Raw genomic sequence first — 26,343 nt, forward strand, 5'->3', positions numbered from 1 at the left:
CCCTGTTTCGATAGATGTATTGAATATTGTTGTTAGGGGTACACATAGCGCCTCTGCTCCCTCTCTCAGGACTCATGGAGAGATGTTATCTGGCCCCATTGCCTTTGAGGTATCTAGCTCACTCAGAAGCCTCTTCACTTCTTCCTCGGTTGTGTGTACTGTGTCCAGCACATGGTGGTGTACCCCACCTCTCCGTCTTTCTGGAGCCCCTTCTGTCTCCTCTGTGAACACTTCTTTGAATCTCTTGTTGAGTTCCTCACATACTTCACGGTCATTTCTTGTTGTCTCTCCTTCCTTCCTTCCTTAGCCTGATGACCTGGTCCTTGACGGTTGTTTTCTTCCTGATGTGGCTGTATAACAGCTTCAGGTCAGATTTGGCTTTTGCTGCTATGTCGTTTTCATATTGACGTTGGGCCTCCCTTCTTATCTGTGCATATTCGTTTCTGGCTCTACGACTGCTCTCCTTATTCTCCTGGGTCCTTTGCCTTCTATTTCTTCCATTCCCTAGCACACTTGGTTTTTGCCTCCTTGCATCTTTGGGTGAACCATGGGCTCATCCTGGCTTTTCCATTATTCCTGTTACCCTTGGGTACAAACCTCTCCTCAGCCTCCTTGCACATTGTTGCTACATATTCCATCATCTCATTAACTGGCTTCCCTGCCAGTTCTCTGTCCCACTGAACCTCATTCAGGAAGTTCCTCATTCCTGTGTAGTCCCCTTTCCTGTAGCTTGGTTTCATTTGTCCTGGCCTTCCTGCTTCCCCCTCCACTTGTAGCTCTACTGTGTATTCGAAGCTCAAAACCACATGATCGCTGACCCCAAGGGGTCTTTCATATGTGATGCCCTCAATATCTGCACTACTCAAGGTGAATACTAAGTCCAGTCTTGCTGGTTCATCCTCTCCTCTCTCTCTTGTAGTGTCCCTTACGTGTTGGTACATGAAGTTTTCCAGTACCACCTCCATCATTTTAGCCCTCCATGTATCTTGGCCCCCATGTGGCTCCAAGTTCTCCCATTCGATCTCCTTGTGGTTAAAGTCGCCCATGAGCAGGAGCTTTGCCCTGCATGCATGAGCTCTTCTCGCCACTGCAGCCAGTGTGTCAACCATCGCTCTATTGCTCTCGTCATAGCCTCCTGCTGTTCTGTGGTGGGTTATACATCACTGCAATTATCACCTTGGGACCACCAGAGTGAAGCGTTCCCGCTATGTAATCACTTTCTTCTCCGCTGTCTCCTCTCTCCAGCTTATCAAAATTCCATTGGTGTTTGATCAGCAATGCCACTCCTCCACCCCCCCTGTTCCTTCTGTCTTTTCTCAGGATCTGGTATCCCGCTGGAAAGATGGCATCTGTTATCATACCTGTAAGCTTGGTTTCTGTGATTGCTATGATGTCTGGTGATGCCTCTTTGACTCTTTCGTGCCACTCCTCCCACTTGTTTGTTATTCCATCAGCGTTTGTGTACCATACCTTCAGTTTCCTTTCCAACACTGTGGTTTGGGGGGCCTGTGGGGGTGGGAGACCTGGTAGCATACTGTGGGATTCTATGGTTGGGGGTTGGGTGGAAGCTGTGGGTATGGATTGTATTGTGTGTTGGGATGGTGTGATAGGTTGTGGGGTTCTGAGGATAGTTGTGTGTGTGCTTGCCCTTGCTGCTCTGTTCTGCTCTGACTGACCTCTGCTGGTTCCATCCTTGTCTCCTTTCCTAGCTCCTTTCGCTTTTTTGTCCTCTCCCTCAGCTGCCGTCTCTCTGTTTGTGTTCTGTCTCTGTCTAGGAACACCTTGTACTCTTCCGAGCTTTTCAACCGTGGTTTCTCTTGGAGGATCCTGTTCCGCACTGTTTCTGTCCTGAGAATCAGCTTGATCGGTCGGTTTCTCCCCTTCAAGTACCCCCCTATTCTCTGAAAATTTACAATCTCATCCATGTCTTCTCCCCCTATTTCCGTGATGATTTTCTCAATCTCCTTTCTTTCTTCCTGCCGTCTTTCAGTGTGTGTCCTTTCCTCTCTCTCCCGAAGCCCATGGATAATCACTGATTTTGCCCTTTCCTTCTCCCATTGCCTCTCCCTCTGGGACTCTGGTTCCTGTCTGTATGTGGTCATTTTCTCCCTTGATTTTTCCAGTGGCTCTTGGTAGCATGGTTGTGCCTCAGCATTCGACCTATCTCCCTCTCCATCTGCACCCATCTGCTCTTCCCTTCCACTCCCTGGCCCTTCTTTGCAGGCTGATATGACCTTAGCATAATTCATATCTCCTTCCTTCCTGTTCAGCCTCTCATCTTCGTATGGTGTGTCTTCTCTGGTCACTACCCCTGAGACTTGCTTCAGCCTGTTTACCTCAAATTCTAGGACCTTTACCCTGGCTACTGCAGTTTCGACTTGTGCCTCCTAATTTTGTCTCCCATTCTTTGTCTATCCTTTTCCACTGTTCCTCCATCCATTCCTCCCTACCAGTACCATTGTCATCTGATCCCTGATAGTTCCAACCATTTTTTTTTTTTTTTTAGATAAAGAGAGAGAGAGAAAGAGAAAAAGAAAAAGGGGGAGAGAGTGAGATATAGAGATATAGAGAGAGAGAGAGAGAGAGAGAGAGAGAGAGATATAGAGAGAGAGATAGAGAGAGAGAGAGAGAGAGAGAGAGAGAGAGAGAGAGATAGAGAGAGATATATATATAGAGAGAGAGAGAGAGATAGATAGATAGATAGATAGATATAGATAGAGATAGATAGATAGATAGATAGAGATAGAGAGAGAGAGAGAGAGAGAGAGGTGGGGGGTGGGGGGGGGGGAAAGGAAGGGTTATAGGGTCACTTTACAGGAAGGTGTAAAATCCTGTATATGTGTGCGCGCGCGCGCGTGTGCGCGCGCGTGTGCGCGCGCGTGTGTGTGTGTGCGCGTGTGTGTGCGCGCGTGTGTGTGTGTGCACGTGTGTGTGTGCGCGTGTGTGTGTGCGCGTGTGTGTGTGCGCGTGTGTGTGTGTGCGCGTGTGTGCGTGTGCGCGTGTGTGTGTGTGCGCGTGTGTGCGTGTGCGCGTGTGTGCGTGTGCGCGTGTGTGCGTGTGCGCGTGTGTGCGTGTGCGCGTGTGTGTGTGTGCGCGTGTGTGTGTGTGCGCGTGTGTGTGTGTGCGCGTGTGTGTGTGTGCGCGTGTGTGTGTGTGCGCGTGTGTGTGTGTGCGCGTGTGTGTGTGTGTGTGTGTGTGTGTGTGTGTGTGTGTGTGTGTGTGTGTGTGTGTGTGTGTGTGTGTGTGTGTGTGTGTGTGTGTGTGTGTGTGTGTGTGTGTGTGTGTGTGTGTGTGTGTGTGTGTGTGTGTGTGTGTGCTACAGCTATTCAAGTGCCTAACAACAGTACTATTCTCACCAAGTGTGCATGCATATGTTTATGTAAACAGTCCTTATTTCCCACGTATGTACTACATATGTATTGTATATGTACCCGATCTCTTGGTTCCCACTGTACTCTTAAGAGTTTAAAATTACGTTCAAAAATAAATACACTAGGCTTCGCCTATATGCCGCTACCTCTAAATTTTATTAAATGCCAGTAAATGCTGCTTATTCTAATTCTGATAGCTCGAGGAGAGTGACCTCCAATTTCAGCTAGAGACAGGTACTATTGACCCCATGCAACTCAAACTAGGTGAATATTACTTGCGGCTGGCAGTGCAGTAACGTTGCTGGTCTGTCCTGTCCCAGAAGTTATGTTTGATGCTTCTCGGTAATTTTTCCACTAACTTCCTGTATGCACTATAGTCTCTAGCTCTTCTAATTTTTTCACTCACTCACTGTATTTACTGACACATCTATACATATCTCTTATCTCCCTGGTCTTGAGTCGCACTTATTCTTCAAAATACCCCACAGCGTTATTATGGCAACACTATTTAGGCCTGACAACCGTTCACCCTTCCAACGGCCCTCACTAAACACACAGAAAATATTTCCTTTTTTTTCTTTTCTGTGATCACTTATATTTCCTTTTTTCGGGGCTTAAGTGATTATATGCACTCTTATGCGTGCACACGCCTATATCCCACACTCTATTCCTTATGGCACAGTCAGAAATTACCACCAAAACACGAGCTCAAACCGTGCGACTCCTCCACGAGTGTGTGTGTGTGTGTGTGTGTGTGTGTGTGTGTGTGTGTGTGTGTGTGTGTGTGTGTGTGTGTGTGTGTGTGTGTGTGTGTGTGTGTGTGTGTGTTTTAAATATATTATTAACCAAGTATAAAATATTTGGAAGAAAATGCAAAGTTTAGTTGACTGTAATTAATGATAAGTTAATACAAGACTTCTAGTCATGACTAGTGACACTATAGTGATGACTAGTGACACTATAGTGATGACTAGTGACACTATAGTGATGACTAGTGGCACTATAGTGATGACTAGTGGCACTATAGTGATGACTAGTGGCACTATAGTGATGACTAGTGGCACTATAGTGATTGCCATACTATAGTGATGACTAATGACACTATAGTGATGACTAGTGGCACTATAGTGATTGCCATACTATAGTGATGACTAATGACACTATAGTGATGACTAGTGGCACTATAGTGATTGCCATACTATAGTGATGACTAATGACACTATAGCGATGACTGCCACACTATTGTGATGACTAGTGACAAGAGTGATGATTAGTGATACAATAGTGATGACTAGTGACACTATAGTGATGACTAGTGGCACTATAGTGATTGCCATACTATAGTGATGACTAATGACACTATAGTGATGACTAGTGGCACTATAGTGATTGCCATACTATAGTGATGACTAATGACACTATAGCGATGACTGCCACACTATTGTGATGACTAGTGATACAATAGTGATGACTAGTGACACTATAGTGATGACTAGTGGCACTATAGTGATGACTAGTGGCACTATAGTGATGACTAGAGGCACAATAGTGATGACTGCCACACTATAGTGATGACTGCCACACTATAGTGATGACTAGTGACACTACAGTGATGACTAGTGATACAATAGTGATGACTAGTGACACTACAGTGATGACTAGTGACACTATAGTGATGACTGCCACACTTTAGTGATGACTAGTTACACTATACTGATGACTGCCACATTATAGTGATGACTGCCACACTACAGTGATGACTAGTGACACAAAAGTGATGACTGCCACACTACTGTGACGACTAGTGACACTACAGTGATAACTAGTGACACTACAGTGATGACTCATGACACTATAGTGATGACTTGTGACACTATAGTAATAACTGCCACACTACAGTGATGACTAGTGACATTATAGTGATGACTGCCACACTACAAGGATGACTAGTGACACAATAGTGATGACTGCCACACTACTGTGATGACTAGTGACACTACAGTGATAACTAGTGAAACTACAGTGATGACTCATGACACTATAGTGATGCCATGATGCTATAGTGATGCCATGACACTATAGTGATGCCATGACACTATAGTGATGCCATGACACTAGTTCCAGAATATTGCTGACAGTCACAAAATACTATAGCTCCAGTATAGTGCGGACAGTCAGGAAACATTATAGTTGCAGTATAGTGCTGACAGTCAATATATGCAGGTTAACATACATACTACCTGCTATCATCAATGCTGTCAAGCTGGCTGCACTGAGGAGAGAAATATTGCAATACATAGACAAGAAATACTTTTAGAAGTGATATTAACCTTTTTACCCTAGTTACCCTTTTACCTTGACCTAGATCTCCGCAGCCTGGGTCTGGGGGAGCGAGACTGTGACCTGGAGTTGCTGTGTCTCCGCTGCGACCGTGACCACGACCGTGACGACCTCCCTGACCTGAAACAAATATTGACAACTGAAAACCTCTGCAAATTGAATCTACTTGAAGGTTTTAACATGGAAGCAATTATAATTAACAATGACAAAATAAAACCCTAATTTTTAAAGGGGTGGAGCAGTAAGCCAGGAGAAGGCCTCAGTCAGATGACCAAAAGATTCAGCTTCTTGACATTGTGGTTGTATACAAGCATAAGGATGAAACTTCCAATCAATTCCAGGAACAGCATGTGAAAATTGGCCACTGTCTGGAAAATCTCTCAACTCCTGCCCCAAACATCTTGCTACCGGGGGATTTCAACGTAGGACACCTAAAATGAAGTAATTTTTTTTTTTATTTTTATTATCACACTGGCCGATTCCCACCAAGGCAGGGTGGCCCGAAAAAGAAAAACTTTCACCATCATTCACTCCATCACTGTCTTGCCAGAAGGGTGCTTTACACTACAGTTTTTAATCTGCAACATTAACACCCCTCCTTCAGAGTGCAGGCACTGTACTTCCCATCTCCAGGACTCAAGTCCGGCCTGCCGGTTTCCCTGAATCCCTTCATAAATGTTACTTTGCTCACACTCCAACAGCACGTCAAGTATTAAAAACCATTTGTCTCCATTCACTCCTATCAAACACGCTCACGCATGCCTGCTGGAAGTCCAAGCCCCTCGCACACAAAACCTCCTTTACCCCCTCCCTCCAACCTTTCCTAGGCCGACCCCTACCCCGCCTTCCTTCCACTACAGACTGATACACTCTTGAAGTCATTCTGTTTCGCTCCATTCTCTCTACATGTCCGAACCACCTCAACAACCCTTCCTCAGCCCTCTGGACAACAGTTTTGGTAATCCCACACTTCCTCCTAACTTCCAAACTACGAATTCTCTGCATTATATTCACACCACACATTGCCCTCAGACATGACATCTCCACTGCCTCCAGCCTTCTCCTCGCTGCAACATTCATCACCCACGCTTCACACCCATATAAGAGCGTTGGTAAAACTATACTCTCATACATTCCCCTCTTTGCCTCCAAGGACAAAGTTCTTTGTCTCCACAGACTCCTAAGTGCACCACTCACTCTTTTTCCCTCATCAATTCTATGATTCACCTCATCTTTCATAGACCCATCCGCTGACATGTCCACTCCCAAATATCTGAATACGTTCACCTCCTCCATACTCTCTCCCTCCAATCTGATATTCAATCTTTCATCACCTAATCTTTTTGTTATCCTCATAACCTTACTCTTTCCTGTATTCACCTTTAATTTTCTTCTTTTGCACACCCTACCAAATTCATCCACCAATCTCTGCAACCTCTCTTCAGAATCTCCCAAGAGCACAGTGTCATCAGCAAAGAGCAGCTGTGACAACTCCCACTTTGTGTGTGATTCTTTATCTTTTAACTCAACGCCTCTTGCCAAAGACCCTCGCATTTACTTCTCTTACAACCCCATCTATAAATATATTAAACAACCACGGTGACATCACACATCCCTGTCTAAGGCCTACTTTTACTGGGAAAAAATTTCCCTCTTTCCTACATACTCTAACTTGAGCCTCACTATCCTCGTAAAAACTCTTCACTGCTTTCAGTAACCTACCTCCTACACCATACACTTGCAACATCTGCCACATTGCCCCCCTATCCACCCTGTCATACGCCTTTTCCAAATCCATAAATGCCACAAAGACCTCTTTAGCCTTATCTAAATACTGTTCACTTATATGTTTCACTGTAAACACCTGGTCCACACACCTCCTACCTTTCCTAAAGCCTCCTTGTTCATCTGCTATCCTATTCTCCGTCTTACTCTTAATTCTTTCAATTATAACTCTACCATACACTTTACCAGGTATACTCAACAGACTTTTTTTTTTTATTTTTTTTTTATTCACACTGGCCGATTCCCACCAAGGCAGGGTGGCCCGAAAAAGAAAAACTTTCACCATCATTCACTCCATCACTGTCTTGCCAGAAGGGTGCTTTACACTACAGTTTTTAAACTGCAACATTAACACCCCTCCTTCAGAGTGCAGGCACTGTACTTCCCATCTCCAGGACTCAAGTCCGGCCTGCCGGTTTCCCTGAATCCCTTCATAAATGTTACTTTGCTCACACTCCAACAGCACATCAAGTATTAAAAACCATTTGTCTCCATTCACTCCTATCAAACACGCTCATGCATGCCTCCTGGAAGTCCAAGCCCCTCGCACACAAAACCTCCTTTACCCCCTCCCTCCAACCTTTCCTAGGCCGACCCCTACCCCGCCTTCTTTCCACTACAGACTGATACACTCTTGAAGTCATTCTGTTTCGCTCCATTCTCTCTACATGTCCGAACCACCTCAACAACCCTTCCTCAGCCCTCTGGACAACAGTTTTGGTAATCCCGCACCTCCTCCTAACTTCCAAACTATGAATTCTCTGCATTATATTCACACCACACATTGCCCTCAGACATGACATCTCCACTGCCTCCAGCCTTCTCCTCGCTGCAACATTCATCACCCACGCTTCACACCCATATAAGAGCGTTGGTAAAACTATACTCTCATACATTCCCCTCTTTGCCTCCAAGGACAAAGTTCTTTGTCTCCACAGACTCCTAAGTGCACCACTCACTCTTTTTCCCTCATCAATTCTATGATTCACCTCATCTTTCATAGACCCATCCGCTGACACGTCCACTCCCAAATATCTGAATACGTTCACCTCCTCCATACTCTCTCCCTCCAATCTGATATTCAATCTTTCATTACCTAATCTTTTTGTTATCCTCATAACCTTACTCTTTCCTGTATTCACCTTTAATTTTCTTCTTATCCCCCTATAATTTTTGCACTCTCTTTTATCCCCTTTGCCTTTATACAAAGGAACTATGCATGCTCTCTGCCAATCCCTAGGTACCTTACCCTCTTCCATACATTTATTAAATAATTGCACCAACCACTCCAAAACTATATCCCCACCTGCTTTTAACATTTCTATCTTTATCCCATCAATCCCGGCTGCCTTACCCCCTTTCATTTTACCTACTGCCTCACGAACTTCCCCCACACTCACAACTGGCTCTTCCTCACTCCTACAAGATGTTATTCCTCCTTGCCCTATACACGAAATCACAGCTTCCCTATCTTCATCAACATTTAACAATTCCTCAAAATATTCCCTCCATCTTCCCAATACCTCTAACTCTCCATTTAATAACTCTCCTCTCCTATTTTTAACTGACAAATCCATTTGTTCTCTAGGCTTTCTTAACTTGTTAATCTCACTCCAAAACTTTTTCTTATTTTCAACAAAATTTGTTGATAACATCTCACCCACTCTCTCATTTGCTCTCTTTTTACATTGCTTCACCACTCTCTTAACCTCTCTCTTTTTCTCCATATACTCTTCCCTCCTTGCATCACTTCTACTTTGTAAAACTTCTCATATGCTAACTTTTTCTCCCTTACTACTCTCTTTACATCATCATTCCACCAATCGCTCCTCTTCCCTCCTGCACCCACTTTCCTGTAACCACAAACTTCTGCTGAACACTCTAACACTACATTTTTAAACCTACCCCATACCTCTTCGACCCCATTGCCTATGCTCTCATTAGCCCATCTATCCTCCAATATCTGTTTATATCTTACCCTAACTGCCTCCTCTTTTAGTTAATAAACCTTCACCTCTCTCTTCCCTGATGCTTCTATTCTCCTTGTATCCCATCTACCTTTTACTCTCAGTGTAGCTACAACTAGAAAGTGATCTGATATATCTGTGGCCCCTCTATAAACATGTACATCCTGAAGTCTACTCAACAGTCTTTTATCTACTAATACATAATCCAACAAACTACTGTCATTTCGCCCTACATCATATCTTGTAAACTTATTTATCCTCTTTTTCTTAAAATATGTATTACCTATAACTAAACCCCTTTCTATACAAAGTTCAATCAAAGGGCTCCCATTATCATTTACACCTGGCACCCCAAACTTACCTACCACACCCTCTCTAAAAGTTTCTCCTACTTTAGCATTCAGGTCCCCTACCACAATTACTCTCTCACTTGGTTCAAAGGCTCCTATACATTCACTTAACATCTCCCAAAATCTCTCTCTCTCCTCTGCATTCCTCTCTTCTCCAGGTGCATACACGCTTATTATGACCCACTTCTCGCATCCAACCTTTACTTTAATCCACATAATTCTTGAATTTACACATTCATATTCTCTTTTCTCCTTCCGTAACTGATCATTTAACATTACTGCTACCCCTTCCTTTGCTCTAACTCTCTCAGATACTCCAGATTTAATCCCATTTATTTCCCCCCACTGAAACTCTCCTACCCCCTTCAGCTTTGTTTCGCTTAGGGCCAGGACATCCAACTTCTTTTCATTCATAACATCAGCAATCATCTGTTTCTTGTCATCCGCACTACATCCACGCACATTTAAGCATCCCAGTTTTATAAAGTTTTTCTTCTTCTCTTTTTTAGTAAATGTCTACAGGAGAAGGGGTTACTAGCCCATTGCTCCCATTCATCTACATTACATGAAGTAATGTAGATGAAAATTCACACACACAAGAGCTATTAATAACCTTAAATACACACATGTAATGTTTATTGCCCCTGTAGTCTTAAGTTAGGCTTAAGCGTGCCCAAAATGCTCTGCATAACCATGGGCTTTCTGCATGCAATCAAATGTCACCCATTTCTGTATAAACATTGTATCATGTGGAAACAAACTTTGAATTTGACCTCTCGGCATTATGACTGACCACTACCCTGCCTTCCCTGTCACCATTAAACTTTATCACAGAGTACTACTGACCACTACTTCCCTGTCACAAATTAACATTGCTCCATAAAACTAGTAACATCTCCTTGATGCTCCATCACGAGGCATCAGTGAATAACATTAACATGACAGTGAGCAAGACTCACTGTCAGAGACAACCACACCATCAAGACATTAACTTGAGTGGTCATGGATTCCTCCAAACATTACAAAACCTCTACAACAAACATTGCCCAATGAAAACCAAACCTATGGCTAATTAATGATCTCCTCAGGTTCAATGATAAGCAAGGCTACAAGAAGCAACACAGACTGGCCTTAACAAGAACTAGCCAAGAGCTGTACCATTAAGCTCGCACTTAAAAAGAATAAGAAATTATACCAACAGATTCAATCTTAATTATTTATTACTTTTTTATTAACACATCGACTGATTCCCACCAAGGCAGGGTGGCACGAAAAAGAAAAACTTTCATCATCACTCACTCAATCACTGTCTTGCCAGAAGGGTGATTTACACTACAGTTTATAAAACTGCAACATTAACACCTCTCCTTCAGAGTGCAGACACTGTACTTCCCATCTCCAGGACTCAAGTCTGGCCTGCCGGTTTCCCTGAATCCCTTCATAAATGTTAGCAAAGTAACACTCCAACAGCACATTATATATATAAAAAAAGACGTGGAAAACACTTTCTCAGATACTGTGCACTGGTAACTTCACCAGATACAAAGAAACTGTTGTAACTGAGCCAAATGAACCTTCCCTCCAAGCCTTGGAAATAGCTAATAAATTATCATGACTACAGGAACAAATCTAGCCAGTAAAACTGCCAATTCTGAAGGCCAGGTTAGAGGTTACCTCACTGATAACTACACAAGCTTGCTCAACTACCTCAACTGAGCTTACCTCTACAATTATGTCACTGAGAAGTTAAGCACTCCATGGGGAAGTGGAACAGAATTCTTCTATAAGCCATGTGTGTTGTAACAGGTGACTAAAATGCCAGGAGCAAAGGGCTAGTAACCCCTTTTCTGTATAAAATAATAAATTTAAAAAAGAAAAACTTTCATTTTTCTTTTTTAAATAGAAAACTTTTAAAAAAGAAAAACTTTTGTTTTTCTTATGTCATCCAGTGGGTTACGGTCGGTGTGTTGAGGAAAAAGAAAAAAAAAGCAAGTGGAAACAAGGCACATGTACCACCACTAATGTACCAGAAAGCTGCTCAAGTGCTATCACCAACTATTGCAACATTGTTCAATAATTCAACTCAAACTCTTCCCAATATATCTAAATTAGAAAGGGTTACACATCTACTAAATTGATGACCTAGCAGAAGTCAATAATTACAGGCCAATTTCTAACTAATCATTATAAAAAAATAAAAACAGTATCCTTAACCCCTATCAGTCTATCTTCAGGACTGGAATGAAGCACCTATGATGCAACAAACAATGATTCACTAAGTCTATCCCTATTCAAAATAAGTATTATCCAATGGTCTTCTATATCAGTGTAAACCAGGCTTTGATACAGTAAACCACAGCATCCTGCTGTTCAAATTACAACATTATGGAACCAAAAGACACTCTCTCATGACATCTTACTTGAGTGACAGACACCAACACATCACCATTAACTCTTTCAAACTGTCTCCCATACAAGTAAGAATTATTGATGGCCCGCTTTGTGTAATCCAAAGATCTGTGAAATTCCCTCCTGAGTCAACATATTACTCCTGCCCATATTAAATTGTCAAGTCAAAAAGTCCAACAAATTTGGCCCTCAAGACCACACAGAGTAGGGGACTACACACACATCCACCATACAAGCCTAGAAGGCACTCAGAATGTAGCCAGTAATTTCAGGGAACCCTGAGAAGTGTCCCTGTGAGTTGCTATACCAGCATAACTGTCTCACTGAAATGCCTACAAACAAATTTTATTTCTTTGTGCAGTATAAAAATGTAGTTCACATGTAATAAAATATTAAGCACAAAAGAAAGCCACTAACATGCATGTGTATTTTGGGCAGACTAATCCTATTCCAAAGGAAGGGAATTTGGGCACTCAAGTATGCCAGGTGTCTTCTACCCAGAATACTTTAAAGACAAACATTATTTATATACATTTTAGATGGAAAATTTTGAAAATTGATAAAAAAAATAAAATGCAAAGAGAAATGAAAAAAATAAGGAAGGTGAAGGTAAGAAGAAGTGTTGAATTAGAAGAGGAATTAGTTAAGTACTCACCTGGACCTTGAACGCGATGATCTAGAAGAAGCAGAAGATCTCGAGCAAGATCTTGAGCTGTGTCGTCCTCGAGAGTACGAACGTGATCTGGATTTGGAGCGTGAGCGTTTAACGGACCGAGATCGTGATCTGGACGTCGTTCCACTCTTACCAAGTGACTCGTCACCTTTACCATTTTTCTTCTGTAAAGTTAAATTTTAAATAATCAAGTTAAGCACAAAACCATTAAGGGTCAAACAGCACTGCAGGGAGATATGTGTCAGGGAAATGTGAGAGAGCCAGGAGGAAGTGGGGAGGGAGAGTTGCAGGAGCATGCAAGAGTTAGTAGGGTTAGTAGGGGTCTACCTACCTGGAGGGTGTCCCCATGGTCCAGTCCTTCACCCTGGCAGTGTGTACAAGTAAAATCTACATCAAAGTTGGTACAATAAGTTGGTCTCCATCAGAAAGTCAGGAAGTCTGCATCAAAGGTGGGACTAACAGCGAGGAGTTCAGTTCAAGTGTCTTGATGTGGCGGAGACTCCAGAAGTGAATTCTACTTGCCCGCTGATAGACAGGAAAATCTATTAACCCTTTCAGTGGCCATAACATAGATCTACATTATTGATGCCAGGGTCTTTGATGTAGATCTAAATATAATTTCTAGCAGCTTTAAATCTAGCACAAGAGGCCTGGTAGGCCTATGAGAGAATGGGTCAACATGGTCAGAGTATTCAGCATACAAGAAGATCTGGAGCCCCCCCACAGTGCACTGTGGGAACACCATATTTAGTACACTTTTCACCATGCTGTACAGTCACAAAACCCACTCCCAGACAAAATAAATAAGTTCTTTTTCCCAGTGACAACTATAACATGGAATATAAAAGTGAAGAAGCATTCTTTGGTTTCAAAAATGACAGAAATACTGCTGAAAACCCTGAAGACCCACAACATCTATGTCTGGGGTTATTTCATCTGAAACATGTCCATCTTTACCATGCCCTATGTTAGCCTTATATTCTCCCGCAGCCTAGGCTCAAATGTGAGTAATGATGATGATAATGTGGATTTTAATTTCCTAGCAATCAATGACCAAATTAAGAGTGATGGTGATGAGCTCATTCACCTGTGAATCATCAATTTTTATGGCACCAAATGCAGTCTGATGGCGTGCCATTTGCTGTCTCCGAGGGGATGGACCCAACATCAGCAACATACAGCAATAATGACAATCAAGTTTCATCAATTGGGATGGACAATAGACAGTACGTAATACGCAACATCACCACATGCGGCAATAGTGGTGGCACAACAGGTTCGTGACACCAGTGCCAGTCCAGGCTGGGAGGCACTACTCACATCAAACACCACAATGAACAACAGTTACCTCCACTGCCTCACACAACCACCAAAGCCAGCTGTTTAATATCAAGTAACCACCACCAGACCATATATGAGATTGGCAGGAAGATGCAAATTTTGTGCCCAATTTCAATCAATTTGATACACACAGCAGAATCCAGCCTAACCGAACCCTGGGAAATGACACCAGTAAACTTCAATTCTTTCAACTCTATTTCCATGAAGTGGTGATGAAAATTATGAGGTAAATAAAGAGATACAGTGGACCCCCGGTTCACGTTATTAATCCGTTCCAGAGAGCTCATTGGAAAGCGAATCAATTTTCCCCATAAGAAATAATGGAAATCAAATTAATCCGTGCAAGACACCCAAAAGTATGAAAAAAAAAAACTTTTACCACAGGAAATATTAAGTTTAATGCAATAGAATAATTACAGTAACAATAATAACAATAGAATAATCACAATAGAATAATTGACACTTACCTTTAATGAAGATCTGGTGATGATTGACGGGATGGGAGGAGGGGAGTGTGTCGAAGTTTTTAATGTTTAGAAGGGGAATCCCCCTCCATTAGAACTTGAGGTAGCAAGTTCTTTTCCGGAGTTACTTCCCTTCTTTTAATGCCACTAGGACCAGCTTGAGAGTCACTGGACTTCTGTCGCACAACATATCTGTCCATAGAGGCCTGTACCTCTCGTTCCTTTATGGCTTTCCTAAAGTGTTTCACAACATTGTCAGTGTTCAGGTTGCCAACACGGCTTGCAGTAGCTGTGTTAGGGTGATTTTCATCAAAAAAGGTTTGCACTTCAAGCCACTTTGCTCACATTTCCTTAATCTTTGAAGTAGGCAACTTCTTCAATTTCTCTATCCCCTCCTCTGAAGCAGTTTCCTGAGATGTGGCCTCCTGCTGTTGAAGATGATCTAGCAGCTCATCAGTGGTTAGTTCTTCATTGTCCTGCTCCACCAACTCTTCCACATCCCCCCCACTAACCTCCAACCCCAAGGACTTCCCCAATGCCACAATGGATTCCTCAACTGGCATAGGATTCCTAGGGTTAGCCTCAAACCCTTCAAAATCCCTTTTGTCTACACATTCTGGCCGCAGTTTCTTCCAAGCAGAGTTCAAGGTCCTCTTAGTCACTTCCTCCCAAGCCGTACCTATGAGGTTTACACAATTGAGGATGCTAAAGTGATCTCTCCAAAACTCTCTTAGAGTCAATTGAGTTTCTGAGGTCACTACAAAGCACCTTTCAAACATAGCTTTTGTGTACAGTTTCTTGAAGTTGGAAATGACCTGCTGGTCCATGAGCTGCAGGAGAGGAGTGGTATTAGGAGGCAAAAACTTGACCTTAATGAAGCTCATTTCCGCAGAAAGTCGCTCTGCCAAGTCTGAAGGATGACCAGGAGCATTGTCTAATACCAGGAGGCACTTAAGATCTAATTTCTTTTCAATTAGGTAATTTTTCACAGTGGGGGCAAATGCATGGTGTAACCAGTCATAGAAAAAGACCCTAGTGACCCATGCCTTACTGTTTGCCCTCCACAGCACACACAAATTAGCCTTGAGGACATTGTTTTTCCTGAACACTCTTGGAGTTTCAGAGTGATACACCAATAAAGGCTTCACTTTGCAATCAGCACTAGCATTGGCACACATGAACAGAGTAAGCCTGTCTTTTATAGGCTTATGTCCTGGGAGTGCCTTTTCCTCCTGAGTAATGTACGTCCTGTTTGGCATTTTCTTCCAAAACAGGCCTGTTTCGTCACAATTAAACACTTGTTCAGGTTTCAGTCCTTCACTGTCTATGTACTCCTTGAATTCCTGCACATATTTTTCAGCCGCTTTGTGGTCCGAACTGGCAGCCTCACCATCTCTTATCACACTATGCATGCCACTACGATTCTTAAATCTCTCAAACCAACCTTTGCTGGCCTCAAATTCACTCACATCACTAGCTGCAGGCATTTTTCTAATTAAATCCTCATGCAACTTCCTAGCCTTTTCACATATGATCGCTTGAGAGATGCTATCTCCTGCTATCTGTTTTTCATTTATCCACACCAATAACAGTCTCTCAACATCATCTATCACTTGCGATCTCTGTTTTGAAAACAAAGTTGCACCTTTGGCAAGAACAGCTTCCTTGATTGCCGTTTTCTTGGCCACAATAGTAGCGATGGTTGATTGGGGTTTTGTGTACAACCTGGCCAGCTCGGAGACACGCACTCCACTTTCATACTTAGCAATTATCTCTTTCTTCATATCCATAGTAATTCTCACTCTTTTTGCTGTAGGGTTGGCACTAGAAGCTTTCTTGGGGCCCATGGTGACTTATTTTGCAGGTGCAATCACTAAAAAGACTGTGATAATATGAAATGTTCTGATTGTATGCTTGGAAGCGACCGCGGTGGCTGGCTTGTAAACACTGGCACCCAAGGAACAAGTGAGGCAGGCTCAGGCCGCACGTGGACGCGTCTCGAACGAACCGTGTTGAGCGAGTTTTTTAGCGCTAGCTGAGGCAAAATTTTTGCGTTAAAATGTATCGCTAGGCGGATTTAACGTTATGCGATGTATTCGTTAGGCGAGGTTCCACTGTGTATATGTGTATGTATATGTATGTATGTATGTATGTATATGTATGTATGTATATGTATGTATATGTATGTATGTATGTATGTATGTATGTATGTATGTATATGTATCTATGTATATGTATGTATATGTATCTATATGTATGTATATGTATGTATGTATGTATCTATATGTGTATATAGATATATATATATATGTGTATATATATATATATATGTATATATATATATGTATATATATATATATATATATATATATGTATATATATATATATATATTTTTTTTTTTTTTTTTTTTTATCACACCGGCCGATTCCCACCAAGGCAGGGTGGCCCGAAAAAGAAAAACTTTCACCATCATTCACTCCATCACTGTCTTGCCAGAAGGGTGCTTTACACTACAGTTTTTAAACTGCAGCATTAACACCCCTCCTTCAGAGTGCAGGCACTGTACTTCCCATCTCCAGGACTCAAGTCCGGCCTGCCGGTTTCCCTGAATCCCTTCATAAATGTTACTTTGCTCACACTCCAACAGCACGTCAAGTATTAAAAACCATTTGTCTCCATTCACTCCTATCAAACACGCTCAAGCATGCCTGCTGGAAGTCCAAGCCCCTCGCACACAAAACCTCCTTTACCCCCTCCCTCCAACCCTTCCTTGGCCGACCCCTACCCCGCCTTCCTTCCACTACAGACTGATACACTCTTGAAGTCATTCTGTTTCGCTCCATTCTCTCTACATGTCCGAACCACCTCAACAACCCTTCCTCAGCCCTCTGGACAACAGTTTTGGTAATCCCGCACCTCCTCCTAACTTCCAAACTACGAATTCTCTGCATTATATTCACACCACACATTGCCCTCAGACATGACATCTCCACTGCCTCCAGCCTTCTCCTCGCTGCAACATTCATCACCCACGCTTCACACCCATATAAGAGCGTTGGTAAAACTATACTCTCATACATTCCCCTCTTTGCCTCCAAGGACAAAGTTCTTTGTCTCCACAGACTCCTAAGTGCACCACTCACTCTTTTTCCCTCATCAATTCTATGATTCACCTCATCTTTCATAGACCCATCCGCTGACACGTCCACTCCCAAATATCTGAATACGTTCACCTCCTCCATACTCTCTCCCTCCAATCTGATATTCAATCTTTCATCACCTAATCTTTTTGTTATCCTCATAACCTTACTCTTTCCTGTATTCACCTTTAATTTTCTTCTTTTGCACACCCTACCAAATTCATCCACCAATCTCTGCAACTTCTCTTCAGAATCTCCCAAGAGCACAGTGTCATCAGCAAAGAGCAGCTGTGACAACTCCCACTTTGTGTGTGATTCTTTATCTTTTAACTCCACGCCTCTTGCCAAGACCCTCGCATTTACTTCTCTTACAACCCCATCTATAAATATATTAAACAACCACGGTGACATCACACATCCTTGTCTAAGGCCTACTTTTACTGGGAAAAAATTTCCCTCTTTCCTACATACTCTAACTTGAGCCTCACTATCCTCGTAAAAACTCTTCACTGCTTTCAGTAACCTACCTCCTACACCATACACTTGCAACATCTGCCACATTGCCCCCCTATCCACCCTGTCATACGCCTTTTCCAAATCCATAAATGCCATATATATATATATATATATATATATACAGTGGACCCCCGCATAGCGAACTTAATCCGTGCAAGAGGGCTGGTCGTTATGCGAAATGTTCGCTATGCGAATTAATTTTCCCCATAAGAAATAATGGAAATAAAATTAATCCGTGCAAGACACCCAAAAGTATGAAAAAAAATTTTTTTTACCACAAAAAAATGTTAATTTTAGTACACACAAACTGAAAAAGGCATGCACAATTACATGACACTTACTTTTATTGAAGATCTGGTGATGATTGATGGGATGGGAGGAGGGGAGAGAGAGTGTTAGTGTTTAGAAGGGGAATCCCCTTCCATTAGGACTTGAGGTAGCAAGTCCTTTTCCGGGGTTACTTCCCTTCTTCTTTTAATGCCACTAGGACCAGCTTCAGAGTCACTGGACCTCTGTCGCACAACAAATCTGTCCATAGAGCTCTGTACCTCCCGTTCCTTTACGATTTGTCTAAAATGGGCCATAACATTGTCATTGAAATAGTCACCAGCACGGCTTGCAACAGCTGTGTCAGGGTGATTTTCATCCATAAAGGTTTGCAGTTCAACCCACTGTGCACACATTTCCTTAATTTTTGAAGTAGGCACAATGGATTCCACAACTGGCATAGGCTTCTCAGGGTTAGCCCCAAACCCTTCAAAATCTTTCTTAATTTCCATACTAATTCTCACCCTTTTTACCACAGGGTTGGCACTAGAAGCTTTCTTGGGGCCCATGGTCACTTATTTTCCAGAAACAGCACTGAAAACACTGTAATAATACGAAATATTCCGAGTGTATGCTTGAATGTTACCGCGGAGGCTGGCTGGTAAACAATGGGACGGGCGGCACATGTGAGGCTGGCTGAGGCCGCACATTGGACGCGTCTCGGACGAAGGTCGCTGAGCGGGTTTTTGTCCACTATGCGGGGCAAAATTTTAGCGAACAAAGCGTTCGCTATGCGGATTGTTCGCTATGCAAGGCGTTCGCTATGCGGGGGTCCACTGTATATATATATATATATATATATACAGTGGACCCCCGCATAACGATGGCATCGCATAGCGATTTTTCCGCATAACGATTACTTTTATCGCAAAATTTTTGCCGCGCATACCGATTAAAAACCCGCATACCGATTTTCGTCCGAGACGCGTCCAATGTGCCCTCAGCCAGCCTCACATGTGCCGCTCCGTCCCATTGTTTACCAGCCAGCCTCCGCGGTAACATCCAAGCATACACTCGGAATATTTCGTATTATTACAGTATTTTCGGTGCTGTTTCTGGAAAATAAGTGACCATGGGCCCCAAGAAAGCTTCTAGTGCCAACCCTGTGGTAAAAAGGGTGAGAATTAGTATGGAAATTAAGAAAGATTTTGAAGGGTTTGGGGCTAACCCTGAGAAGCCTATGCCAGTTGTGGAATCCATTGTGCCTACTTCAAAGATTAAGGAAATGTGTGCAGAGTGGGTTGAACTGCAAACCTTTATAGATGAAAAATCACCCTGACACAGCTGTTGCAAGCCGTGCTTGTGACTATTTCAATGACAATGTTATGGCCCATTTTAGGAAAGTCTTGAAGGAACGGGAGGTACAGAGCTCTATGGACAGATTTGTTGTGCGACAGAGGTCCAGTGACTCTCAAGCTGGTCCTAGTGGCATTAAAAGAAGAAGGGAAGTAACCCCAGAAAAGGACTTGCTACCTCAAGTCCTAATGGAAGGGGATTCCCCTTCTAAACAGTAAGAAGATAATGCTCTCCCCTCCTCCCATCCCATCAATCATCACCAGATCTTCAATAAAAGTAAGTGTCATGTAATTGTGCATGCCTTTTTCAGTTTGTGTGTATTAAAATTAACATTTCATGTGGTAAAAAAAAATTTTTTTCATACTTTTGGGCGTCTTGCACGGATTAATTTTATTTCCATTATTTCTTATGGGGAAAATTCATTCGCATAACGATTATTTCGCATAACGATGAGCCCTCTTGCACGGATTAAAATCGTTAACCGGGGGTCCACTGTATATGCAAAACAACCACTCTGAAAGAATAGAGAAATTCCAAGCGCTTTCGTGACTACTCACATTATCAAGGAACTATGAAAGTGAAGCATCCAAGGAAGCTATATAAGGGGTCGGCCAGCACCTCACTATCAGATCCCACAACGGTTAAACACGTGACGCGCGCCGAGCCAACTTGGATAGGTCCTTTCCAAAACTCACCCCCAAGCTATTTATTTGTCCAGTGTATTATTAAATTCTAACCAAATTCTATTAATTATAAATGGATCTAATTTATATAAACCAAAGGAAATATTCATATTATTGTCAAAACTGCTTTTTATGAAACAAGATTCAATTATATTCCTGTCGACCATGGACTTGCTTGATACTACTTTCTCAACTTTTTGAAAATCAATTGGATGGTTAAAATCTCTTACATGAATAAATAGAGCATTGGAATCTTGTCCAGTTCTAATGCTATATTTATGTTGTTTTAATCTTAGTTCGAGATTTTTACCAGTTTGACCGTAATAAACTTTATCGCAAATTTTACAAGGAATCTTATAGACACATCCATCAGCATTTTGGGGGGAATTCTTAATCAAAAGTTTTTTTACTGTATCAAGATTTTTGAATACAACTTTAATATTAAAAGTCTTAAGAAGAGAAGGCATATCAACCAAGTTTTCATGGTAAGGGAGAACCAACATATTTTTAGTTGAATAAGGCTGGTTGCCCTTTTTTGGATTATAAAAAGTGTTCCTAGCAACTTTAAAAGATTTATCAATTACATTTCTTGGGTATTTTAAATCATTACCTATTTCATAAATTTTGGATATTTCCTCATCTATGAACTCAGGACTACAAATTCGTAAAGCTCTCAAAAACATTGATGAGAAAACAGACAGTTTGACTCTATCTTGATGCGAGGAATAATAGTGGACATAGGAACAGTTATTTGTAGGTTTTCTGTAAATTTTAAATTTGAATTCATTATTACCCTTAATAATTAAAACATCTAGAAAAGGCAATGAGTTATTTTCTTCAAACTCAACAGTAAAGTTTATAGAATGGGCTAAGCTATTTAATTTTCCAAGAAAATGGTGTATATCTACATTTTTGGGCATAAGACACAAAATATCATCAACATATCTGAACCATTTAGCTCTATTAGGGAGGATTGTGTTAAGCAACCTTGTTTCAAAAAATTCCATGTATGTAGATATACACCATTTTCTTGGAAAATTTATATATATATTTATATATATATATATATATATATATATATATATATATTTATATATATATATATATATATATATATATATATATATATATATATATACATATATATATATACACATATATATATATATACATATATATATATATACACATATATATATACATATATATATATATACACATATATATATACATATATATATATATACACATATATATATACATATATATATATATAGGTATAGGTAGTAGGTTGGTAGACAGCAACCACCAAGGGAAGTACTACCGTCCTGCCAGATGACTGTGAAACAAAAACCTGTAACTGTTTTGCATGATGGTAGGATTGCTGGTTTCTTTTTCTGTCTCATAAACACGCTAGATAACAGGGATATCTTGCTACTCCTACTTACACTTTGGTCACACTTCACAGACACGCACATGCATATATATATATACATACATCTAGGTTTTTCTCCTTTTTCTAAATAGCTCTTGTTCTTTTTTATTTCTTCTATTGTCCATGGGGAAGTGGAAAAGAATCTTTCCTCCGTAAGCCATGCGTGTCGTATGAGGCGACTAAAATGCCGGGAGCAATGGGCTAGTAACCCCTTCTCCTGTATACATTTACTAAAAAAGAGAAGAAGAAAAACTTTATAAAACTTGGATGCTTAAATGTGCGTGGATGTAGTGCGGATGACAAGAAACAGATGATTGCTGATGTTATGAATGAAAAGAAGTTGGATGTCCTGGCTCTAAGCGAAACAAAGCTGAAGGGGGTAGGAGAGTTTCAGTGGGGGGAAATAAATGGGATTAAATCTGGAGTATCTGAGAGAGTTAGAGCAAAGGAAGGGGTAGCAGTAATGTTAAATGATCAGTTATGGAAGGAGAAAAGAGAATATGAATGTGTAAATTCAAGAATTATGTGGATTAAAGTAAAGGTTGGATGCGAGAAGTGGGTCATAATAAGCGTGTATGCACCTGGAGAAGAGAGGAATGCAGAGGAGAGAGAGAGATTTTGGGAGATGTTAAGTGAATGTATAGGAGCCTTTGAACCAAGTGAGAGAGTAATTGTGGTAGGGGACCTGAATGCTAAAGTAGGAGAAACTTTTAGAGAGGGTGTGGTAGGTAAGTTTGGGGTGCCAGGTGTAAATGATAATGGGAGCCCTTTGATTGAACTTTGTATAGAAAGGGGTTTAGTTATAGGTAATACATATTTTAAGAAAAAGAGGATAAATAAGTATACACGATATGATGTAGGGCGAAATGACAGTAGTTTGTTGGATTATGTATTGGTAGATAAAAGACTGTTGAGTAGACTTCAGGATGTACATGTTTATAGAGGGGCCACAGATATATCAGATCACTTTCTAGTTGTAGCTACACTGAGAGTAAAAGGTAGATGGGATACAAGGAGAATAGAAGCATCAGGGAAGAGAGAGGTGAAGGTTTATAAACTAAAAGAGGAGGCAGTTAGGGTAAGATATAAACAGCTATTGGAGGATAGATGGGCTAATGAGAGCATAGGCAATGGGGTCGAAGAGGTATGGGGTAGGTTTAAAAATGTAGTGTTAGAGTGTTCAGCAGAAGTTTGTGGTTACAGGAAAGTGGGTGCAGGAGGGAAGAGGAGCGATTGGTGGAATGATGATGTAAAGAGAGTAGTAAGGGAGAAAAAGTTAGCATATGAGAAGTTTTTACAAAGTAGAAGTGATGCAAGGAGGGAAGAGTATATGGAGAAAAAGAGAGAGGTTAAGAGAGTGGTGAAGCAATGTAAAAAGAGAGCAAATGAGAGAGTGGGTGAGATGTTATCAACAAATTTTGTTGAAAATAAGAAAAAGTTTTGGAGTGAGATTAACAAGTTAAGAAAGCCTAGAGAACAAATGGATTTGTCAGTTAAAAATAGGAGAGGAGAGTTATTAAATGGAGAGTTAGAGGTATTGGGAAGATGGAGGGAATATTTTGAGGAATTGTTAAATGTTGATGAAGATAGGGAAGCTGTGATTTCGTGTATAGGGCAAGGAGGAATAACATCTTGTAGGAGTGAGGAAGAGCCAGTTGTGAGTGTGGGGGAAGTTCGTGAGGCAGTAGGTAAAATGAAAGGGGGTAAGGCAGCCGGGATTGATGGGATAAAGATAGAAATGTTAAAAGCAGGTGGGGATATAGTTTTGGAGTGGTTGGTGCAATTATTTAATAAATGTATGGAAGAGGGTAAGGTACCTAGGGATTGGCAGAGAGCATGCATAGTTCCTTTGTATAAAGGCAAAGGGGATAAAAGAGAGTGCAAAAATTATAGGGGGATAAGTCTGTTGAGTGTACCTGGTAAAGTGTATGGTAGAGTTATAATTGAAAGAATTAAGAGTAAGACGGAGAATAGGATAGCAGATGAACAAGGAGGCTTTAGGAAAGGTAGGGGGTGTGTGGACCAGGTGTTTACAGTGAAACATATAAGTGAACAGTATTTAGATAAGGCTAAAGAGGTCTTTGTGGCATTTATGGATTTGGAAAAGGCGTATGACAGGGTGGATAGGGGGGCAATGTGGCAGATGTTGCAAGTGTATGGTGTAGGAGGAAGGTTACTGAAAGCAGTGAAGAGCTTTTACGAGGATAGTGAGGCTCAAGTTAGAGTATGTAGGAAAGAGGGAAATTTTTTCCCAATAAAAGTAGGCCTTAGACAAGGATGTGTGATGTCACCGTGGTTGTTTAATATATTTATAGATGGGGTTGTAAGAGAAGTAAATGCGAGGGTCTTGGCAAGAGGCGTGGAGTTAAAAGATAAAGAATCACACACAAAGTGGGAGTTGTCACAGCTGCTCTTTGCTGATGACACTGTGCTCTTGGGAGATTCTGAAGAGAAGCTGCAGAGATTGGTGGATGAATTTGGTAGGGTGTGCAAAAGAAGAAAATTAAAGGTGAATACAGGAAAGAGTAAGGTTATGAGGATAACAAAAAGATTAGGTGATGAAAGATTGAATATCAGATTGGAGGGAGAGAGTATGGAGGAGGTGAACGTATTCAGATATTTGGGAGTGGACGTGTCAGCGGATGGGTCTATGAAAGATGAGGTGAATCATAGAATTGATGAGGGAAAAAGAGTGAGTGGTGCACTTAGGAGTCTGTGGAGACAAAGAACTTTGTCCTTGGAGGCAAAGAGGGGAATGTATGAGAGTATAGTTTTACCAACGCTCTTATATGGGTGTGAAGCGTGGGTGATGAATGTTGCAGCGAGGAGAAGGCTGGAGGCAGTGGAGATGTCATGTCTGAGGGCAATGTGTGGTGTGAATATAATGCAGAGAATTCGTAGTTTGGAAGTTAGGAGGAGGTGCGGGATTACCAAAACTGTTGTCCAGAGGGCTGAGGAAGGGTTGTTGAGGTGGTTCGGACATGTAGAGAGAATGGAGCGAAACAGAATGACTTCAAGAGTGTATCAGTCTGTAGTGGAAGGAAGGCGGGGTAGGGGTCGGCCTGGGAAGGGTTGGAGGGAGGGGGTAAAGGAGGTTTTGTGTGCGAGGGGCTTGGACTTCCAGCAGGCATGCGTGAGCGTGTTTGATAGGAGTGAATGGAGACAAATGGTTTTTAATACTTGACGTGCTGTTGGAGTGTGAGCAAAGTAACATTTATGAAGGGATTCAGGGAAACCGGCAGGCCGGACTTGAGTCCTGGAGATGGGAAGTACAGTGCCTGCACTCTGAAGGAGGGGTGTTAATGTTGCAGTTTAAAAACTGTAGTGTAAAGCACCCTTCTGGCAAGACAGTGATGGAGTGAATGATGGTGAAAGTTTTTCTTTTTCGGGCCACCCTGCCTTGGTGGGAATCGGCCAGTGTGATAATAAAAAATAATAATAAAAAATAAATAAATAAATAAATAAATAAATAAATAAATAAATAAATAAATATATATACAGTGGACCCCCGCATAGCGAACGCCTTGCATAGCGAACAATCCGCATAGCGAACGCTTTGTTCGCTAAAATTTTGCCCCGCATAGTGGACAAAAACCCGCTCAGCGACCTTCGTCCGAGACGCATCCAATGTGCGGCCTCAGCCAGCCTCACATGTGCCGCCCGTCCCATTGTTTACCAGCCAGCCTCCGCGGTAACATTCAAGCATACACTCAGAATATTTCGTATTATTACAGTGTTTTCGGTGCTGTTTCTGGAAAATAAGTGACCATGGGCCCCAAGAAAGCTTCTAGTGCCAACCCTGTGGTAAAAAGGGTGAGAATTAGTATGGAAATTAAGAAAGATTTTGAAGGGTTTGGGGCTAACCCTGAGAAGCCTATGCCAGTTGTGGAATCCATTGTGCCTACTTCAAAAATTAAGGAAATGTGTGCACAGTGGGTTGAACTGCAAACCTTTATGGACGAAAATCACCCTGACACAGCTGTTGCAAGCCGTGCTGGTGACTATTTCAATGACAATGTTATGGCCCATTTTAGACAAATCGTAAAGGAACGGGAGGTACAGAGCTCTATGGACAGATTTGTTGTGCGACAGAGGTCCAGTGACTCAGAAGCTGGTCCTAGTGGCATTAAAAGAAGAAGGGAAGTAACCCCGGAAAAGGACTTGCTACCTCAAGTCCTAATTGAAGGGGATTCCCCTTCTAAACACTAACACTCTCTCTCCCCTCCTCCCATCCCATCAATCATC

The 26,343-nt window shown here is 41.8% G+C and overlaps 1 protein-coding gene across 4 annotated transcripts in view; it reads right to left on the minus strand.

Annotated features, from left to right (window-relative positions):
* The window catches only part of LOC128701884 (zinc finger Ran-binding domain-containing protein 2), a 271,719-nt gene that overhangs the window by 67,921 nt on the left and 177,455 nt on the right, over positions 1–26,343 (minus strand). For 2 of the 4 annotated variants that reach the window (XR_011393964.1, XM_070099879.1), the window contains exons 6-7: positions 12,878–13,059; positions 5,702–5,831 (exon numbers count right to left, since the gene is read on the minus strand). Coding sequence is in view for 3 of the 4 variants with exons in the window: in XM_070099879.1 (XP_069955980.1) it covers positions 5,723–5,831; positions 12,878–13,059 (291 nt within the window). In the remaining variant the exon portion in view is untranslated. The remainder of the gene's footprint in view (positions 1–5,701; positions 5,832–12,877; positions 13,060–26,343) is intronic. The other 2 variants (XM_070099877.1, XM_070099876.1) reach the window with 1 other exon arrangement.

This window comes from Cherax quadricarinatus, chromosome 69, assembly GCF_038502225.1.
Source record: "Cherax quadricarinatus isolate ZL_2023a chromosome 69, ASM3850222v1, whole genome shotgun sequence".
Lineage (NCBI taxonomy): Eukaryota > Metazoa > Arthropoda > Malacostraca > Decapoda > Parastacidae > Cherax > Cherax quadricarinatus.